The following is a 20,439-nucleotide window of genomic DNA, read 5'->3' as shown; positions in this document are numbered from 1 at the left end:
TAATAATTACCTTGAGAGATTGGGCATTTTCTTATAAAAGACTGAAGGTATCTTTTCATCAGAATATAGATCTATGGATCACATAAGAAAAAAGAAAAGATCTATTTCTTAATTGTGAAAAATCTTCATTCACATTTATATCAAAACTATCGACAGAGAATAACAGAAACACAAACACTTCAAAGTATCTTAAAACATAAAGCATTTGATGAGACAATGAATTCGAACTCTCAAAAAATAGTATTTTTTCTCTGTTTCAATTCTCTCTCCTCCAGCTCCCTGTCTTCTTCTCTTGAAACAACTTGGAATACCAGTGCAGAAGCACATAAAAAAGCATTAGGGTTTTGTGAAACCTCTTAGGATGGACTCAATTTCATCAGACTTTAGCTATTTAAAAGATAGATCACCAGACTAGACTCAAGACATTTCCTTAGTATACAGTTTTGGGAGAGGACAGTCAATTTTAGGAGAGCAATCCCTTTCTTTCCTGTCATCTATAGTGTGACCCTCCGTGGCTTTAGACTGCTTAGCTTTGTTAATTGAAATTGACATTAATATCGCTCCTTTTCCTGATCAAGAAATGCCACCAAAATGTTGCCAAAGTCAGCCTCATAATCAGAACTGTGATGGAAACAGAGCATCTTGTGAATACGAAAAGACAAGAGGATGTGTGTGTGCATGAAGAAAGGGGGTGATATGCAAGTACAATGTTGCATTTTGGCCTGCAAACATTAATATTACCTATGAAAAAACTGACAATGGATGCAATCTTAATTTGCAATCTTATCCATTTCTGCTCAAACTACAGCTTGCCTGTACTCTTAGGGTTGATGCCACTTTCTAGACATTAGGAGTAACTATTACTGAGCCAAGAGGAATGATTTGTAAAAATTAAATAGTTATAAGATGACTATGTGAGAAAGAAACCATAAGGGGTCAAAACATAACATGCCCACTACTATTCCATCTTACTCAGTCCCACATTGACACCACCCCAAATTCAACTTTTAAAAGTCTTTATGTTGCACAACATGGTGTTTCCAATGGTCTGATTTACATCCAATGGTAAACCTAAGAGCACATACCAGTTCTACAAACTAGAAGATGCAAGCTGAATAGATAATTTTAGGTGACTGTAAGAAGCACAGAAAAAATAGGGAATGTGTATTTTTCCTAGTTACTGTGTGGTTTTCTTGGAACACGCTTCTTAAAATACAAAGTGTTCTGCAAATGCTTAACACGCAATAAACATTCTCAGTTACATTTATTCCAAATCAGAGTGATGTACTGGGCCTCACAGTCTCACGTCTTGTTGATGGAGATTTTTCAATGAACTGTAAACACTCACAGTAGGAAAATAAAGTATCACTAAAAAAATTAATTATCATAATTATTACTTGTAATCAGTTTTCAAAGATATTAAATATGACAACGTTATGACATATAAACAAGTACTGACTTCAACTCAATTTTATAGCAGTCTGCATTATATGGTATTATTAATCTCTTCAAAATTCTACCAGTCAGATTTATTTTTTGCCTGACATTGTTTCCAATTCCCTTTTAGCTGAGCTTCAGGGAAAGTTTTGCAATAAGTGACAATTGATGAATTAGTTTTTGATTTGCAAGAATAAACTTACTATTGTAAAACTAAAATGTTAATGTGTAGCCAAAGAACAGCTTTTAAACAGTTTTAACTTGCCATAAGTGCTTCATAAATACTGTAACTCTCACTGCCATTTTGGAGTCCTAATTCTTTCCTAAACTAAATACATGTCTTGAAGAATTTCACGGGTCACAAATCCAACATTTTCCTAAACCACAAGTGCACCTCCAGAGAGTGTTAGAGCAGAGAGGATTCAAACATTAATTGATTCAGTACATGTTTTCCACGTCTTTCTTCTCCACCTCCAGCATTCTGAAGCATCTAGAAAAATATACTGATAACAATGGATATACAACACAGGTCCTAATCAGTGACAGTCACGCACGGCTCTTGTGACCGTAGATGCCCAATTTTCTTTACATGGTGAGTTGATTCAAGTCATGTGGCAAGTGCTAAAGTTTCTTCTGTGGAATGACACAGGAACAGAAGTCATTGCTTGGCTTGTGTGCATCAAGGAACATTGATGACAGCCAGGAGAGATCAAAAGCAGATCAAGTTGCTTAACAAACTATATGTCACTGAAGTCAAAAAGGCTAAAATGAGAATCCTGGAGAGCTGTGAAATCTGGGAGCAACAGATGGAGCCAAACTCACTTGGTTTGTTAGTAAAAGGATTTATCTGTTCTTTGGTCTTCTGTCTTAAAAAAACCCTCATATATCAGCTTTATTCGTGGGGTCTATATTATTTTAAAAAGCAAAACCAAAACTGAAGAATCTGCAAGTTCCATATTACATGGTTAGTGTAGCTTCCACTATAATCTTAGTAATCTTAGGGGAGATTTTTTTGTTTGTCTTATTAAAAAAAAAAAAATATCTGTCTTATCCATCTTGGAACAGGCACACATCATGCTTTCTGAAAGTCTTTAGGACTTACACTTTTAATTTGAAATCTTAGAAGATACTTCCTTTTCTAACATTTACAGATTGTGAGGCATACGGCTTATAAATACTTAAGAGACAGACAAGAGTCTCCATCATGAGCACCACTCCTTTTTAAGCAATCAACATAACGATCCTTCAATACAGACATAAGCCCAAGCTCAGAACTGTGAAAAAGCATGACGACAATATTATTTTACAGAACCATAAAGATTATTTTTATCTACATGTCTTTGTGAATGCTACTGACATATTTGGATGGAAAAATACAGCATTACTAGAATAAACTGCTATTGTTATTGCTACAAAACAACTTTTTTTTTTAATAAAAAGCTTCCTCTACTTGTTGTTGTTGTTGGTTTTTATGCATCCTCGTAATTGTACAAAAGGATTCCTCTAGAATGAAGTTTACCTTTGAATAATGACCATGGAAAGTTTCTTAAAACAGAAATAAAATATCTTCAGATGCTATTGTTCCTGGGTGAATCAATAGTCCCTCCCCACATTGTACTAAGTGTGATCTCACCCTGCATGGTTTGCAGGGTATTTGAAACTAATAAGGACAGAATACCCTTAAACTGGTGGTACTGCCTGTGTCAATGTTATCTGCAATTTTCAGTTCTTCAGTGATGAAGAACAAAGCAGACAATCCCAGCTCCATAAATGGTGAAATCCTCTAATGAAATCTTCCTATCTTCCGATGAGAGTCCCAAGGTTACAGTCTGCATCTCAGTATAAAACTGGAATGCATTCCTGGGCATCTATTTCTATGGCTTTGAAGTTGGTGAAGATCAGTATTTCCCAGGAATATTCAATACTCATTTACTATCACTGACTTCAAAATAAGATATCCTATTTACGATTCTGTCAGAATTTGCTCAATGTCTTACAGCCCTCTTCCTGCTATCATTTAATGAAGCACTTGCTAGCTCTAGTAACTAGTAAAGTTCCAGACAGGCATTAGCAAATCTGGTAGTGTACTTAAACTAAATGCAGAAGAAAACAACATTGAAGTAATTTTGTCCATTCAGCTAAAACTTGTACTCTACTTAAAATAGGACTGGCATTAAAGTTGGTTATTCTGTCTTACTGAAAGCATTACAACAATCAGGCTACTGTAACACCTAAAATATTTAGTGAATGTTCTTGTGGTCATAATTTTTTTTAACAGAAATTATTTTAATTTTAGGATAACACTTGTCTTTGGAAATGAGAGCCAACATAAAGCATTTTGTATCACTCTGAAAGTCATGAATGAGATTGCAGACTGGTATTGAAATTGTTGCTTCATATCCAGGAGAGGATGCAGAAGAAAGTCTATGATATCCCCAAAAAGTTTGTACCAAAGGCAATAGCGAAAAAGTGATGGAGTCTGTAGTTTCTTCAGTTTCATTAACTACAGAACAGACTGACAACAGAGACTGCAGCCAAGGGACTGGACTGGAAGCACAGAAAGAATTCAACTGTAGTCTCATGGCAGAGCAAAGCGCGTAATTTCCATTTTTACAGAACCCCTGCTTTGATCACTGCACAGTGAGGATTTATTCCATACAAGATTTATGCCTATGTGCAAATTCCGACCTTGATCTAAAAATATTTAACCTGTCATCTACATAAAAACATTTTTGGTGAACTTGTGAGGAATAATATCTGCCCCCGTGGATGTTCGTAAACATGTACCTGAATTCAATCACCTTTTCCAATCAAACCTAAGCATCTTTATTCTCTCTGTGCAAGCTTGGAGATCAGCCCTCAGATAATCGGAAAGTTACAAGTAGTATAGAAATAAATTTTCATGGCTGAATTGTGAGATTTTAGCCTCCTAGATTGTACAGGGTAGCTAATGGATGGTGCTGTAGTTCAGTCCTCAGTATCACACTGAGTGACCTTGATCCGAATTTAAACATTAATTCTAAATGTTTAAAATAAATTTTTAAACACCCAAAGAGAAAGCTTGATAGAGGCAAGAAGAGAAGGTCAGATATCATTTGGTAACCGTGCTACATTTTTGTTGCAATAGAGAACCTTGCATTATAGATTGTTCAGAGACTAATGGTCTCTAGATGCATAGGCATTCTAAATCAGCAAGACAAACAAACATATAAAGATTGTTTCCACTGCTTGATTTGAATCCTTCTCTCCAAGATTTAGCATAATGGTACACACCTGTCAAGTCTGACAGAGACTTTTAGCAAAATATTAAAATAATGGACATTAGCCATCATTTGTGCAAACGGTACTCTTTCTTAACTTAAATTTAGTGCTTAGTTCCCAGTTATTAAGAAATGTATTGTATGCAATAGTTGTTCTTTATTGAAGTCTAGCAAATACATCTTATAATAACCTTGTTGAGTTCAATTAAAGAAATCATTCCACAAGTACGAGAAAAAAAGTACTTCCTTTGCATATTTTTTTTTTTTTTTAGTAAAGCCAGGTTATTTCAACTGTCTTTAACAACATGTCATATATGTTATTTTATCTGCCAGATAGTATTTGGACCTGATTATCAGCCTTTTTTTTTCCATGGACATGGTCCAACACTCTGAAGTTCTTTTTATGGTGAAAGATCTGTGGAAATCAGTAAAAAAAAAATTAACCTAACTGGTTTGATGTTGTTTACTTTAATAACCTCTTCCAGGTTATCTAGAGAAAATCATGAACTATTAGTTAAATGGTCATGAAAAACCAATTAAGGAAACAAAACAGTAACTGAGTCAAAACACACAACTATTTTTATACTATCATCTAATTTCTAAAAATGATACAAATAATAACAGCAGAGAGAGGTTGGTAATATATAGTTAGCACTTAATCTAGATTCAATACCTCGCAAATCTTTCTTCATTTTGCGGAGATCTTTTTGAAAGTCGTCAAACTTCATTTGTGAAGCCTGAAAGAGATCTTGTGGGTCTGGAAGAGGAAAGATGCATTGTTCTTTTCCAGCATCCTGACAAAAGCACAAATGAACAGTTATATAGTGCTCAGTACTTTTTTTATACACTAAAATATGTAACTGATAGCACAAATAATATTTGTGCACACTTCCTCGCATTCTCCAGCAGAAGAGCAAATTTAGTAAGTCAATTTTTTAAACTTGAATTTAAAAGAACAATGTTCTCACTCACCTCATCAAAATTACGCAAATAGTATGAGACAATGTAAGAGAGAAGACTCCTGCTGTTGTCCTGTAGAGAAGAGAATGAAGTTTGTTGTGTTACTGAAACTCATTGAATAAAAAAAAATTAAAAATGATAATTCAAGTAAATGAGATATTTAGTGTCAAGTACAGAAAATATTTTGCTGATTTGGTGCCTTCACTAAAACAAACAACCAAACCAAACCACCACACCCTGAAATACCATTTAATCATTGAAGAAAATAATAGAAAGATGTAACACTTACGTAAGCCACTCCTGATTTTTGAAATTTACCTGACTGTAAACTGAACCCTTGCATTTTTAAATTTCCCACAAAGAAAGGGATAAATTGTTTCTAGGTTGATGTATGCAACTTGTTTGGCAACATTCAGACCTTCTTATTAATCTATAACTATAATCAAAGCAAAGTTAAACAAATAAAGTTATCTTTCTAAATGAAATATCGGCACTTTTGGGGGGAACTTTCTCTTTATTTCCCTTCTGTAATCTCTGTAATGAAGCTTCAGCAGAAAAATTTTTATTTGAAGAGGATTTTTGGCAGAATTATGTTTTCAGATAGTTTCAGAAAACTATTTTGTAAGAACTTTTCTGACTGATCAGTAGCAAATAAACTGGAGATGATTCTTGCAATTGCAAGGTTAATAGTAAAAATATTTCCAGCAAATTATGTACTAAAGACCTGAGTCACCAAACCAAATTTAGTGTGCCTGAATGTTCCACTAAACCAGGTTCTAAAACTGGTGATATATCTAGAATCAACCAGAAGGCTGAGCTAAAGATGCCCTAAACACATTGCACTAAGGCTTCATTCACATCATCACTCCCTTGGCTTACCAAAGAAACAAGTATGCTGAAACGAAGTTCCTCCATCTTTTTAAAGGCTGACATGGTTTCTCAACTCAGGATAAACAACAGTCTGTTCGCATTACCTAGCCCAGCAGCTAAAGTGCGTATATTTAGCAAGTCATCAAGCAGGGAGACAAACTCTCTTCTTTTTCTGCCACTTTAACAATAGCAGATGTTGGCAATTACTAGATACATGTATGGGTCAATTTCAAGTCTCAAGAATCATTCCTATAACCTTTCTCATGCCACTTGTCCACATTTAGATGAGTTTTGTCATCATAGTCAGAGAGACACAAAGATTGTTTCCCCATAAACAAAAGCAGATATTTGAATACGACCCTAATATGAATAATTGAAGCCAAAAAAGTGCTGGTAACACAGAATCTGCAGTTTAGCACTGTGCAAGAAATTCTTTTAACTCAGATGACTATACCAGACAAATCTTATATCAACAATTCCTGTGATTACTCGTCACTTAGAAGGTTCCGTGGTCCAACGCAGAAACTCACTTTGTAATAATGATGTATATAAAGGATGAATTTTGGGTTATCCTAAATGGTCAGGATGCCTATTCAATCATTTTCAGAAGTGACTATATTTTTTTTTCTCACAAATATTTTATTGCAACTGCTTCCACTTCTGTATCAAACTTTTTAAGCTTAAGGATCATCGTATTGCTTCTGATTACAGGAAAAGTTAGACTAATGCAGTGTACCAGAAGTCAAATACATATCAGATTAGGAACTAAGACATAATATATTGTTGTTTGTACTGTAATGAAAATACACAGTTCATTTTCATGTTTCTACATAAATACATCCAACTCTAAAAGTGTGTTCAGCTAAGTAGAGTAACAAAAGAATCCCCTTTGACATGCCTTCATAAATTTGACACTAACTCAGAAATGGAGACAAAGTAATTTTCTGAGAATTTAACATTCTCAGGTCTACAGGAAAACTAGAAGCAACTTACACTGCTCTTCACATCTTTCAGTTTTGGCAGGATATCTAGTCCAAAGCCATCAGCCTGTCCTCGCGTCCTGTTTCCACCATTCATGTAATTTCCAAAGGCAAGAACCAAACCCAGGACCTGCATAACTCCTGACCCATTTTTCAAAGTCTACAAAACAGAAAGAGAAACAATTGTCAGTTCAAACTCATAATGATATTTACTGTTAACACTATTACTGACAAGCAGATGTGTTGATACTGTGTTTAGAAACACTTATATAAAGGCTCAAATATAGGGAATTAACAACCTTTTACTGCAATATGTAGAAGTAGAATAATATCAATATGTAATTTGTTGTGAATGGAGAATACTATCTCCAAAATGGATACTTAAAAAAAAAAGTAATAGGAAATCTATACAATCTTATCAGAGATGACCTGCTGAGAAAGACAAAATAGCAGTTTGTTAACTGATGCTGATATGGTGAATGGTGTATTTAATTGAGGGGAGTATTCTGCAATAAGTTAATAAAAAATGCACATGGAACAATTAAAACATTTAATTAATCAAATTAAAAAATATCTATTTAATGGTAAAACAATTAAATATTTCAAATAGTCTTCAGCTATGAAAATACTGATGAAACCCGCATTTTAAAGCCATGTATTTGTTTTGCATGGGATGACAAAATTCCAGTAATCTCTTCTAGCTGGAGACATGATTGCTATCTCAAACTGATTTTAGATATCAGAGATATTATTGAGTTGCGCACTTCTAAAATCCAAGCAAACACAAGGTGGATTGAACTGGCATTAATTTGGAAAGGCGGGATACAGTCACTCTGAAGAGGGAAGATTTTGCTCTATGTAAAGGACACGGCACACTATTTTCCAGAAAATTATATACTTTGATGGCAAAAACATAGTTCAGTACCAAAAGCTAATCTTAAAATTCACTTTGATGTTGAAGTACAATCATAAAACGTTCCATTCTGCTATCCTTCAGATTTAATGAGTACTTTAAAGTAAATAAAGAGAAAACTTTTGAAATATGAGTACAACTTAACGAGATTAAATATCAGAAATTTAGCTCTACTCTTTCACAGAGCACGACTTACCTCACACAGTTTTTGTAACAATTCAAGTTTGCGATGGATTGAACAAATGCTTTCTGAAAACGTTGATTGGAACAAGATGCAAAATACACGTTCTGAAAAGTTGGGAATTAGCGAGAGTTCATAGAGGAACCTGTAGGAGTGATCAAAGAAAATGATAAGGGTCACTGTCAGCACTGTCAGTAGGTACAGTATTTTTTTTTCTTTTGTAACATCTCTAGATAGTTTACTATAGCAGGGAAATTTTTCTGAAGCGTGCAAAACTCTTCTTTCATAAGTATGCTCTTACTGTTCTGGCTTATCCAAAGACTTGGCGTTTTCTTTTTCCTTGGATGCCTTGCTATGCTTTTCTATTTTTTCTAATTCATCTGTTTGTGCTCTCTGGAATAAAGGAAACAAAGTAATTAAAAAATGTTAATTAATAACCTAGTCAAACAACACAGATAAAGATACTCTTGTAACAAATCACATTCATAGATTTTTCTTTTCCTTCTAGCATTTGCTTATGGTTAAACTACTTAGTCCATAGAGTGATTTTAAGTATAAATACATCTGGTGGAAAACAGAACGTCTTCCAAATAATATTATTGACTACTGGTCATCTGCAAAAGACGTATTAATTCAGCTGTGCACCAAGACAATAATTTTCATTCCCACTCCCTTTTCTTTGCTTGTTTATAAAGTTGTTGGATCAAAAAATTCTCAAGTTGTATCTCTCTCGCTAAATCTGTTGGGTTGCATTTGAATACAGTCTGTTCTTTAAATATATATTTAAATAATATTAAAAAAACCTAAACAAAAATAGGTTTGTATAGTTTGCTGCAATTTAAATTTAATCCAATTTTTGGAAAACACTATGGAACAAGAAAAAATAGTTGATTTATAATGGAACAATCATACATACCAGAATACATGAGAACTAGGGCATACTTCTTTGGAGTAAAATTATTTTCATTTTTATCTTAATAAGCCAAGACAATTACATGTAAACTGCCTAGTTTCTTGGAGAACCCTGTGGTTCATTGTGTGGTCTTTTCTTCAATATTCCAATCAAAAGAAACAGTGCCTCACGTCTGTGCTCTGGCTACAGAAAATTTATTTTTTCCAGTTGCAATACTGGAAAATGGAACAGCATGTGAAGAAAGAAGTAAATATATCTACCTTTACTCCTTTAAGAAAACATTACACATATTTTTTAACTTACTCCACCACAGAACTTAAAGACAACAGTGGAAAATTAAGTTCTAACTACTTAAATAATGCCAAAGCAAAAGATCTGCATCTGCATTCTTTCCCGCATGCTTTTGCATGATTAGCAGAAGAGGTATGGAACTCTCTCGAATCATACTGCCACAGCTCCATCAGTAATCTGAAACCAGAAAGTCAGGTTTGGACAGTTGTCCTGAGGTTGTTGAACATCTTTTCATATGAAAAGGTAGAAAATACTGATGTGAAACAGAAAGATTAAGAGATTGAAGAGTTGCTTCAGAGTTTCTCTGATTACTTCAAGAAGTCTGGAAATGACTGCAAGGTCATCTGTCTGGAATACTACACATCCTAATATTTAGCTAGCATTTCTGTGCATGTTCTTCAAGGGTCATCTTCTCTGAAGCAGTCAGATCTTATCGATGAAATACTCCAACAGGAAACAGCAAATACTGCAAACAATTCTTATTTTTTTTTTCTTCTCAGCAATAGTCTTTGTTTTCAACACTAAGAAATACTAATGGTGGTAGTATCTGTACCACAGATTAAGAGAATACTTGAGGTTTGTAGGGACCACTGGAGATTATCTAGTCAAACCCTCTGGCACAAAGCAGAGGTAGCTAGATCATGTAGCTCAGTATTGTGTCCAGACAGGTTTTGAATATCTCCAAGGATGGAGACCTCACCAGCTCTCTAGGCAACCTATTCCAGCATTTGGACACCCCTGCAGTAAAAAAAAAAAAGGTGTTTATTTTTAAATGGAATTTCCAGAATATCAATTTCAAGAGGCCCACTACCTCTTGTCTTTATGCTGGGCATCACCGTGTCTAGCTCTGTATTCTTTACTCCCCTTCTCCAGTCAGTATTAGTACATATTGATAAGGTCCTCCGAGCTTTCTCTTCTCCAGGCTGAATAACACCAGCTCTCTCAGCCTCTCTTTGATACATTTTCCAAGCCTTTAATCATTGTCACAACCCCTCACTAGACTCGCTCTAATATGCCCCTGTCTCTTGCACTAGGGAGGCCAGAACTGGACACAGCACCCTAGATGTGGTTTCATCACTGCTGAGAAGAGAAAAATAATCACTTCCATTCACTTGCTTGATCCTTCCTTGATCTGTGTACACGGTATCATGCCTTTCTCAGTTAACAAGGGCTAGGCTGAGACTAGTTTACCAGTTTTTAATTTTAGTATACTGGCAGTGGCCCATCCATAACACCTAATTTCCTGAACTCCCTACCCCAGTATCACTTTGGTGTGAGAAAAACTAGGGGATTTATCCTCCAAAGGTACTTTTCTCTGTAAAGTTTCTGTCAAGGCAGGCCTAGGACTTACAAGTATAATTACAGTAGTAAATTTTGCTTGTATAATTCTGTCTTCAGGAGAAGGAAGCTTTCAAGATACTAAGATCAGGACATTGTATGAATTTTTAATCTTAGAAGACTCATCTGGAGAAGACTTATGGGATGAGGACTAGGAAAGACACAACTAACTGAAGTGCTGTTGAGGAGAAAGACTTTCTTTTGGGTTTGTGTTAGGGAGCAGGTGTAAATGGGAGATTTCTTCACTTCATCTAGAACATTCTAACCCAATGGAGAGTTAAAAGAAAAAGAAAGCTTCAATTTCTTCTCAAATCAGTGAAAACTCTCTCGGAAATGGATGAAATCTACAGATTTTAGAAATGGGAAGGATGCAAAAAGAGGTAGCATTGTTCTAGTGGTCATGTCAGAGGCACAGACATCGAGGTATGAAAATGACATACATTTGTAAGAAGATTTCTTTTATTTATTCAACTTACCCTTAAAAAAAGTAATGTATTCAATTTACACTTGTAAATTGTGAATGAGCTATTTTGAAAAGTAAATGAGTTTTCACACTAACATTTTTAAAATTAAGTTCTATTATTTCCGACCAGTCCCCAAAGTATATTATCTGCTGCTAAACTTAAAGGAAACCACTTGAAAATTTTGCATAATAGTTAAAAAGGAGAAAATATGTTAGAAAGGAGCATAAAACCAAATTATGATTTTCAAATTCTGTAGAATAAACAGGTACTTAGAGTGCTTATCATGGCAATCTATTATATATATGCACATTCAAGCTGTTAATGTTTCTCCACCAAATCCCGCAGGCAAGTTTAGGCAGACTCACTATTCCTTATTTAAGCCATTATTCTCAAATTATTTGCGCAAAGAAGATACAACAGTGACAAAGATACAAGAGTGAAGCATGATCCACTCATGGGCAGGCCTGAGCAAAATTCAAGAGAGATATTTTACACTCTTCACCAAAATCATGAAGTCTGAGTATGTTGTGCAAGTTCTAAGTTTCAAGTCCCTAATTTTGTCTCCAGAGTTCTGATTTATGTGTATTTAAAATTACAACAGAAAAGGAATAAGGCTGACACATCTCCTGCACAGTTATTATTAAAGATTATTTCTCAGAAATTTTACCAGTTAGCTTTATGTTTATCTATTCTCTAATTTTCAGATGAATACTAAAAAAAAAAAAAAAATCATGTGTGTCAAGAGAACATATTCAATAGATATTTGCCATAAAAGTAATCAATCTGATTGCATTAGTCCCTCTTTGAATGTCATTGCTACTCATTTCCTTGAATTTTAGCTATTATATAGCATCATAAATGGAACAAAATAGTATAAAACACAAGAATTTGATATTAACCATATCTAAAATGAGCATAAATCTGATAGAATTACTGCAAAAAATACACTGCCTTAGTTTAACTTTCCTACTTCTGTCAGACCATAAACTGATGAACTTTGGTGAGACCAAGTATAGGGTAAGGACCATTTTTTCATTTCACAACATAAATATACATATCCTGGTTAGTATTTTTCCTTGCAACAGAACCTTAGGCTCTGAGTTTATATCTGTTTAAATGTGTATAGGTTTTTCAAATTTTGGGTGGATTCTTTTTAGTCCACTTGATTTTTAAAGTTAGTGTTACATATTTCAAAAGCATCAATGACTTGTCTAAAGAATATTATCAAAAGTAACTGAGACAACAAGGATATACAACCCTTTTGAAACTGGGTCATGTATCAGAAGTCAGGTACAAACTACAGTCTTTGTAGAAAAACATTAAGATACCGCATTGTAATTGTCGGTTTAAAAAAAAAAAAACATCACAAGAAATAATTGAGGAAAAGGTTTGAATATTAGTGACACAGCAGAGGCATGTGCTTCAGAATTCTGGGTGCCTTTTGCTCTTGCAAATGGCATTTTCAGGTTTTTCAAAGCATTGACCTAAGTCTTTTAAAAATAGAAACTGGTTAATTTACCAAGAGTCAAATTAAGAAAGCATACACGTTTCATTTTGCGATTTAAATGGATTTAAAAAGGGCAAATCCATAGACCAAAAAGAATCCTTTGATACAATTTTTGATCCTTTTTTTATAAGCTTATTTTCACAATATAGTGAAGACATGAGCGGAAGTAGGCTTATTTTTTTCAGTGATATTTTAGCTACAATTTCAGCTGCTAAGAGGCTACCCGTTTTCAAAGTAAACATTCACTTATTTGCAAATATGTACATTTCTCATCACAACTAATATGGCCCAACCACATATAGCAAATTGACAACTCCACTGAATTTTATCTACTTTCTCCCTCTCTAATTGTAGCTGTCACCTGAAAGCATTGCTATTAGGGTGTTTATAAAAGTATACTAAGACTCTCCTATTAAAATTGTGTAGATCTTAATACATAGCTGATTATCAACACATTTAAACAACTCTTTATAAAGCCAACTACACAACCATGTGTAAGAACTACGTGACTGTACCATAGAGTGCTGCAGTAACGAAGTCCTTCTCACTTGACGCTATACCACTTGATACTACTAAATAAAATATTAAGGCTTGGGTCTTTGGTGGGGTGTGCGTTTCTTCATTTATAAAAAGTCACTAAGATGTATACAGTAACTCTGTGTTTTAATAAGACTTTAATTCCTCAGTAAACAGGAATTGAGCCCTTGTGACTGTGGCTTTTGAAATTAGGGTGTGTTTAGGTTTGAAGACTGCCCAAATTTCATTCACACTTCAGAAGGGAAAACACTGTGCTAGACATGCAATCAGAAAAAAATGATTACATTCTGTGGGAAGACTAAAACAAATGCTCCCATATGTTCCATAGAGATCAAACAGAAAACCTGAGAACTAGTATAGTGGTATTTAAATACTCAGCAAAAAATCTCAATCCAATAAATAAACCCTAGGAACTAGAAATTAAGTTAAGGTCTACAGAGGAGCCAAATGAGGCAGTTATCCCCACTTACAACACCACCTGAGTCTGAGAAATAAGGGAGGAGTCAAACATGCCAGGATCTCTGGTACTACTCATTGCTTACACTTTTTTATTGAAAATAAATTGAAAATTGAAAATAAATTGAAAATAAAAGTCTTATACAATATGAAAAAGTATGCAGAAACTGATCATGAGGGCAGTATCTATTCTGTACTTCCCACAACACAATCTCTTACAATCATGCACATGTAATATATAAAATGACTTCAATTTTTTACATGCCAAAGTATGTATGGTGTGGGAGCAGATCAAAAATAATGCAAAATAAAGATAACACAGGCCAATTCCAAAATACTGTGGCACAAGGATGTGTTTGAAGTACAGAAATTTGGGAGCAGTTAGAATATGTTTCCCATTTGACCATTATCTATCTGAGCAGTGTTGAGCAAGTTAATTCTTCAGGAATGAAGTAAGAGTAGAAGACCTTCCTAGTTCTTGTCAGCTTTTTGTTTGGCTTTTTTTTTTCCCCCCTATAAAGTGGACTAGAACTTATTGTCTCTCTCTTCAAGCCCCAAAGTGGGTTATTTATGAGAAACTTCATAAATCAACAAATCCTTCCAAAGTAGGCCATAAAAATCTAGGGCCTAAAATAAAAAAATCTGAAAGGTGTAAAAATAATTAACAAATTATCAAAATTATAACATGGGGGAAATAAAAAAATCCAATACAATCGCATACATTGGCCTCAATGCCATTCTGTGGTTCACAGCTTTATGTTTCAGATTTTCAGGTTCTTTAGAGGCTAAATATCCTCTTTTCTCTTTCCAGAGACCCCTAGCCAGACCTCTATATATTCAGGCAATGTGCTTGGAGAAAGAGGTAGTGCTCACTGGCCTCAGCTGGAGGCAGAAAGATGTTTCCGAGATCCATTTTTAAAAATTTTACATGTGACTAGCTTTGTGAAGTTTTAGAACATGCCTGAGTATATTCTGAATCTCTGATTTTGCATACCGAGTGGTCAAACGCTCTCTGACGATTAGCACCAGGCATTTAAGACGGCCCTGGCAGTTTATACTACCTTTTATTACATTAACTTGGAGCAAAATTTTTCCTTTCAGAGTGTTAAAATTATTTTTGAGGAATCCCTGAAATTATAATAATTAAAGCTATAGTTCCACAAATGGAATGATTCCTGTTATTAAACCGCTTTTTAAAATTTAACAGCATTGTCATATTAGTGAAGTTAGGAAGTGAAGCCAAAGACCTGGAGTGCAAGGTCTGATACCTATTGATGCGAGACACACAAGAGAAAAAGAAAAGGAGCAAACTCAATTTAACTCAATTCCTGTTTAGTCATTTAGAAGTTGATTATGTTACTTATATAAAAAAGTATGCACTACATAAACCACATGATTACAATTAGTACAATTGAAATGCTTATCATTATTTTAATTGCTCTGGGGAAGATAAAGACACTTCAAAATAGGACACATTCTACCAGCTTTCTGAATATTACTGAGGCAAACCAAAGATACCTTCACATGGACCTACAGTATTCCTACATAATATGGACTTCCTCTGATTACTCACATTCTCATAGAGGGCTTGAAGGGTCTCTAGGTCAACCACAGAGTTGTCCAAGTTCACAACAGCTATAAAAAATGACAAAAGAAAAAAAGAATTAGTTGTCAGGATGATAATCCAGCTGTGAAAGAAAGACTGAGCACAATACCCAGCAATAGGTTTTTATGACCTACTGGTCATACAGCTTAAGCGTTTTAACTTTATTAATGCCTCGAATAGTGCCGTTCCTGAGACTGTGGGCTAGAAAGCCGGTAGAGCCAGGTGTCAAGTGTTAAAGAATTCATGTCTCTCCCTCCAAACACACAAACATGATCCCACGAGTATGGCCATAGCCAGAGATGAGAGATAAGCTTTACATCAGACTTTCACGGTCCGACTGAAAGCATTATAAAAATTTGTAAATCTGCACCACAACCACACACACACTCACACAACAAAGCTCATTCCTGTCACTGGTTGGCTTCAGTCTTAAACTGATTAATCCATAAGTCAGCCAGTTAACTTCAAGACACCTGACAAGGGTCAAGTCTTCTATGCACTAAGCCGACAGGTTTAGTACAGATACAAAATATGCCTTTCCTGTTCCCAGCCAATTCTGATGCCACACACATACTGTATCTTTTCAGCATCAAAAAGCCAGTTGAACAGCACAGAGAGTGACTTCCTTCTACCTAACTCAGACCAAAAAAAAAAAAAAAAAAAAAATCATTAGGAGGGGTACACTTCTAGGAACACAGCTTTGGCTCCTCACTTATATTAAGAACATTGCATGAGGCATAAGAAATGTTTGTGCAAACTAGTGAAAAATTATTTTCAGCTAATACAAAGAATTATTTTAAAAACAGTACTTTTAAGTCTTCCTCTTACATATTTTTTGCAAAGACACTGATCATTCATTTAAAAGCCAGATAAATGCAGCTTTCCTCATCCAGATTTTAAATCTTGAAATGAATTTACAATGTGGCATTAGAACACATTTGAGGGTAATAAATTATTTTTATCACACCATTATAGTCTTTTTCCCATTTTGCCCTTCATTTGTTTGTACCCTTTTTTTGTAATGGGCTCTGTGTGTGTGTGTACTTATACAACAAGTAGAACAATACCCTAAGCAAGATTAAGCTAGAAATTGCAACATTGATCAGAGATAGAAACCCAAACCCAGCACTAAGTTACTTTATGTCCTATAAATCTATGTCCCTAACTGTCACAGAGAAATTCTGTGTATACCCCTGAAGGCTACAGACAATATAATTCAAGCTCATTTGTTTCCGATCACCCTAAAGCATTTAGAGATACCACTCTGAGCCTGGGACTCATCATGTTTCTCCTTTCCAGGCCTGAGACACAGTTTTAGTTACAGTATAAGAAAGTTATAAACAAAGATGTGTTGATCTTGATTAAACTAAGCAGGCTACACTATATCTCTAAACACGGCATGAAGCTAAAATGCAGGACTAAAAAAAAAAAAAAAATTAGGTAATTATTTAATTTTCAGAAATAATATTAAAAAAAAAAATCTATTTTTTCATTTTTCCTTTACCAGAGAGCAAGATAATCTGAAATATAGTGGCTACGTAACAGTTAATAGTTCAGGAAGGAATGTGCTTTTTGTTTTGTTTTGGGAGAGGGGGTGCATGCAAAAATCTGCTAGTAATTATTTGGGATATTTTTAAACTCCATTTCCCCCCACCCCCTGAGTGTAAAAATTGTTTCAACAGAGACTTAAAGATGCCCTCTCAAAAAGGTACTGTAGTAAATGTCATATTTGATAATCCTTGTTCCCCAATAGGACTACCTGCATGCTTAAAAATATGTCAAATTTGCCTTGTAGAACTAGAGAGTAAAATTATCATGCATGTAGAAAGTGGGTTGAGGCGGGTTTGAGAGCTTTACTTTAAGAAAACACATATGTCAAAGCCTATATACAAACAGCTTTATTAAAACCAGGATATATTATGAAATTGGTTTGTATTATCCCTACATTTCATCATTCTTATGCTTACGCAATGTTTGCATATACGAACACTCACAACCCTTTAACTATTTATTCTTAGTTGTGGTTGTCTTCTCCCTGCTCTACCCCCCTCCCTTCCTTCCAGAGACTGTCTCCTCCTGCACTAAGAAATATGACATAAGTTCCTGCTCTGACTTTTGCTCAATGTTAAGATCACCCACAGATTACTCAGGGAGCAATAGAACACTTTTGTTTGAATGCTCGCAGGAGATAAGGGAAAGCCTGGCAAACACAACGGTGCCAGGTCTGTGTACTTTCAACAAAACAGGTATGCAGAAGAGTGTACGTACTGCAGGGAGCTGCTTAAAACAAATCTGTCTGAGACGAGGACTTAAAGAAATTAGATCCTAGTATATACATTTCAAATTCCTCTCTCCCAAGACAAATATACTTCTATACATTGCATCTAAAGAAGTATATGTTCATAAATAGCACTCTAGCATCCCACTAGGATTTCTAAGTGTTCACCATAGGTTGGCTCCCCCCACTCTGAGGAATCAGGAGAGGAACTTCTATTCCTTGGTGCTACTGCAGCATTGTCATGCAGAACATGGTAGCTGGCAAAATAAATCACTACTGTTGCATATTTAATACCATTATCTGACAATTTGAACTGATATAAACAACAACGTTTCCTGATGCAGCCAAGCTTTCTAGTTAAACATGCCCCCTCTATACAATCGGCATGACTACACAAATATCTAACCGAAGAATTCCATATGTGGTGGAAAAATAACGAAAAATATAGACAAACATGGATTTCCTTGAATGAAAATATTCTGAGCTATGCTACAATTCCTGTATACTTTGATGCAAACATCTGGAGAAGGGTTTATAACAGTCTTGCAGTTGCTGGGTGTTTTCACCCATGTCACTATTTAGAAGGTGATTTTTTTTGTTTCAAAGTTGACATTGTCATATCCTGGTGTGGACTTCTACAAAATGATCTTTAATAGCCAGCACATCATCCAGCCTTTCTGACATGTTCAGAAGACAGCAGTGAAGAGTATCTATTGATTTTTACTTTAATAGAAACAATGTTCTTTTAATCACATCAGACTTGGGCATTAAGCTCTTCCCCTCAAGATTTCATAGTTCTGCTATTTTCTTGCATTCCTATTGCCATTGCTGCCAATAAAACCAGCAAGCAAGCACTGGTTTCAAGCCGTAATAGCGTAAAATTTCTTGATGTACATATATGTGATTGTGTGTATATACACACATCTATAGGTATGATTACAACAAATTTAAACCAAGTATGCCCAGATACACACACAAAAAAACAGATAAAAAAACCCAAGGAACTACAAACCAACAACTTTTTTTTTTTTTTTTAAGCAAGCACTGGTCAACAGATGTTTACAGAAAATCCACCCAGTAAAGAGAAGGGTTGAAGAGCAGTCTCCAAACGTTGCTTGACACTATAAAGGACAGAGGACGGGAAGGAGATTTCAAAAGATTTGTATACAAAATAAAGGCTTCGGAAATCTGCTGTTGGTCTTAAACTTTTCTGATATTCTCGTTGTTTTTGTCGCAATCTACATGGAAATTTAAACTAGTATATTTGGGATAGAAATTACATCTGTCTTATGCAACTGCAGAATATAGAAATTTTGGCAGAAGAGTTTCCATTCCATTCTGTATTTCTGCGATATAAATTGCTACAAGCAATACATTACACAAACCCACAATAACAAACCACTTAGATACTAGTTTCAAACTGGAAGGACAATAAAATATATGCACAGAGACAAAGACTATTCTTTACTAATATCAATTAATTTGCAAGTCTGGCTAGGCATCTTATAAGATACTTCACCTGACAAGAGGACAAAATTGCTCCTAAAAATTTACATTACTGTAAAGCACACAACTGTATTGGGCATATTTGAACTCTGAGAACAGATGCACCTTCTACCATGTACAAACAAAAAAAAAACACCAACACCAGCCCAACACAATGAATAGTCACCACCCACATGTCTTCAGGGGAACACAGTATGTAACCAAGCCACCAACGAGATCAAAGTTTTTGCCAGCAAATATTATGCTGAAGAAGAAATGCATGAGAAAACACCAGCAGGAAGTTGGAAGATGCACAGAGTATTCTCAGGAAGACTATAAAGTGTCTGTAATCAGCTGTAATTTTTTTTTTATTATTCTGGGACAGATTATTACTGATGATTATTCATATATCTAGGAGCATGTGAACTACCAGCTATGACTAAAAGAAAATTGATAAGCAATACAGACTCAGCAGACCTACAGTTGCCTGAGGCTATGAATCTAAATCCACAAGTAGCACCACTTAAACTTAGAGAGAGACAACTTCCCACAGCTACACAGTGCTTGGAAACTCTATTCCATTTGCAAGTCAAAAACTCTGCAATTTCCTTTTAAAATGAAAAAGCCAAAATTGAAATTCTATTCAGTGGGAAATTTTGAAGCAGAAGAAAAAGAATTATCAAGCCGATCCTTTGGATCCAACTTTTATGTCATAAAACTGTCATTAGCACAATCTCACTTGTGGATGACTTTCAGAAGACTGGTATTCAGTCCAAATTTTGGTCTTATGTCTTCCCTTTTCTCAGGGCAGATTTCAAATCACGCTCCATCTCCCTGGCCTTTCCAAGTATGCTTCCTAAGCTCTTCTGTCTCTGGACTCCATCTAAAAGGGAGTGTCCTCTTCTTGAGACCTCCTAGAAGCACTGCCGTCACCCCAAAAACTGACTGAGCAATTTCCAAATC

General features: G+C 35.0%; 1 protein-coding gene across 1 annotated transcript in view; it reads right to left on the bottom strand.

The window, feature by feature from the left end:
• FMN2 (formin 2) overlaps nt 1–20,439 on the bottom strand; it is a 155,906-nt gene that overhangs the window by 49,560 nt on the left and 85,907 nt on the right. Inside the window, 6 exon segments of the mRNA XM_065632449.1 lie at nt 5,371–5,491; nt 5,670–5,729; nt 7,521–7,667; nt 8,617–8,746; nt 8,903–8,994; nt 15,681–15,742. Coding sequence (XP_065488521.1) covers nt 5,371–5,491; nt 5,670–5,729; nt 7,521–7,667; nt 8,617–8,746; nt 8,903–8,994; nt 15,681–15,742 — 612 coding nt within the window.

This window comes from Caloenas nicobarica, chromosome 3, assembly GCF_036013445.1.
Source record: "Caloenas nicobarica isolate bCalNic1 chromosome 3, bCalNic1.hap1, whole genome shotgun sequence".
NCBI classification, from domain to species: Eukaryota; Metazoa; Chordata; class Aves; order Columbiformes; family Columbidae; genus Caloenas; species Caloenas nicobarica.
The sequence above is the reverse complement of the archived record's forward strand: the minus strand, read 5'-3'. Positions and strand labels throughout refer to the sequence as shown.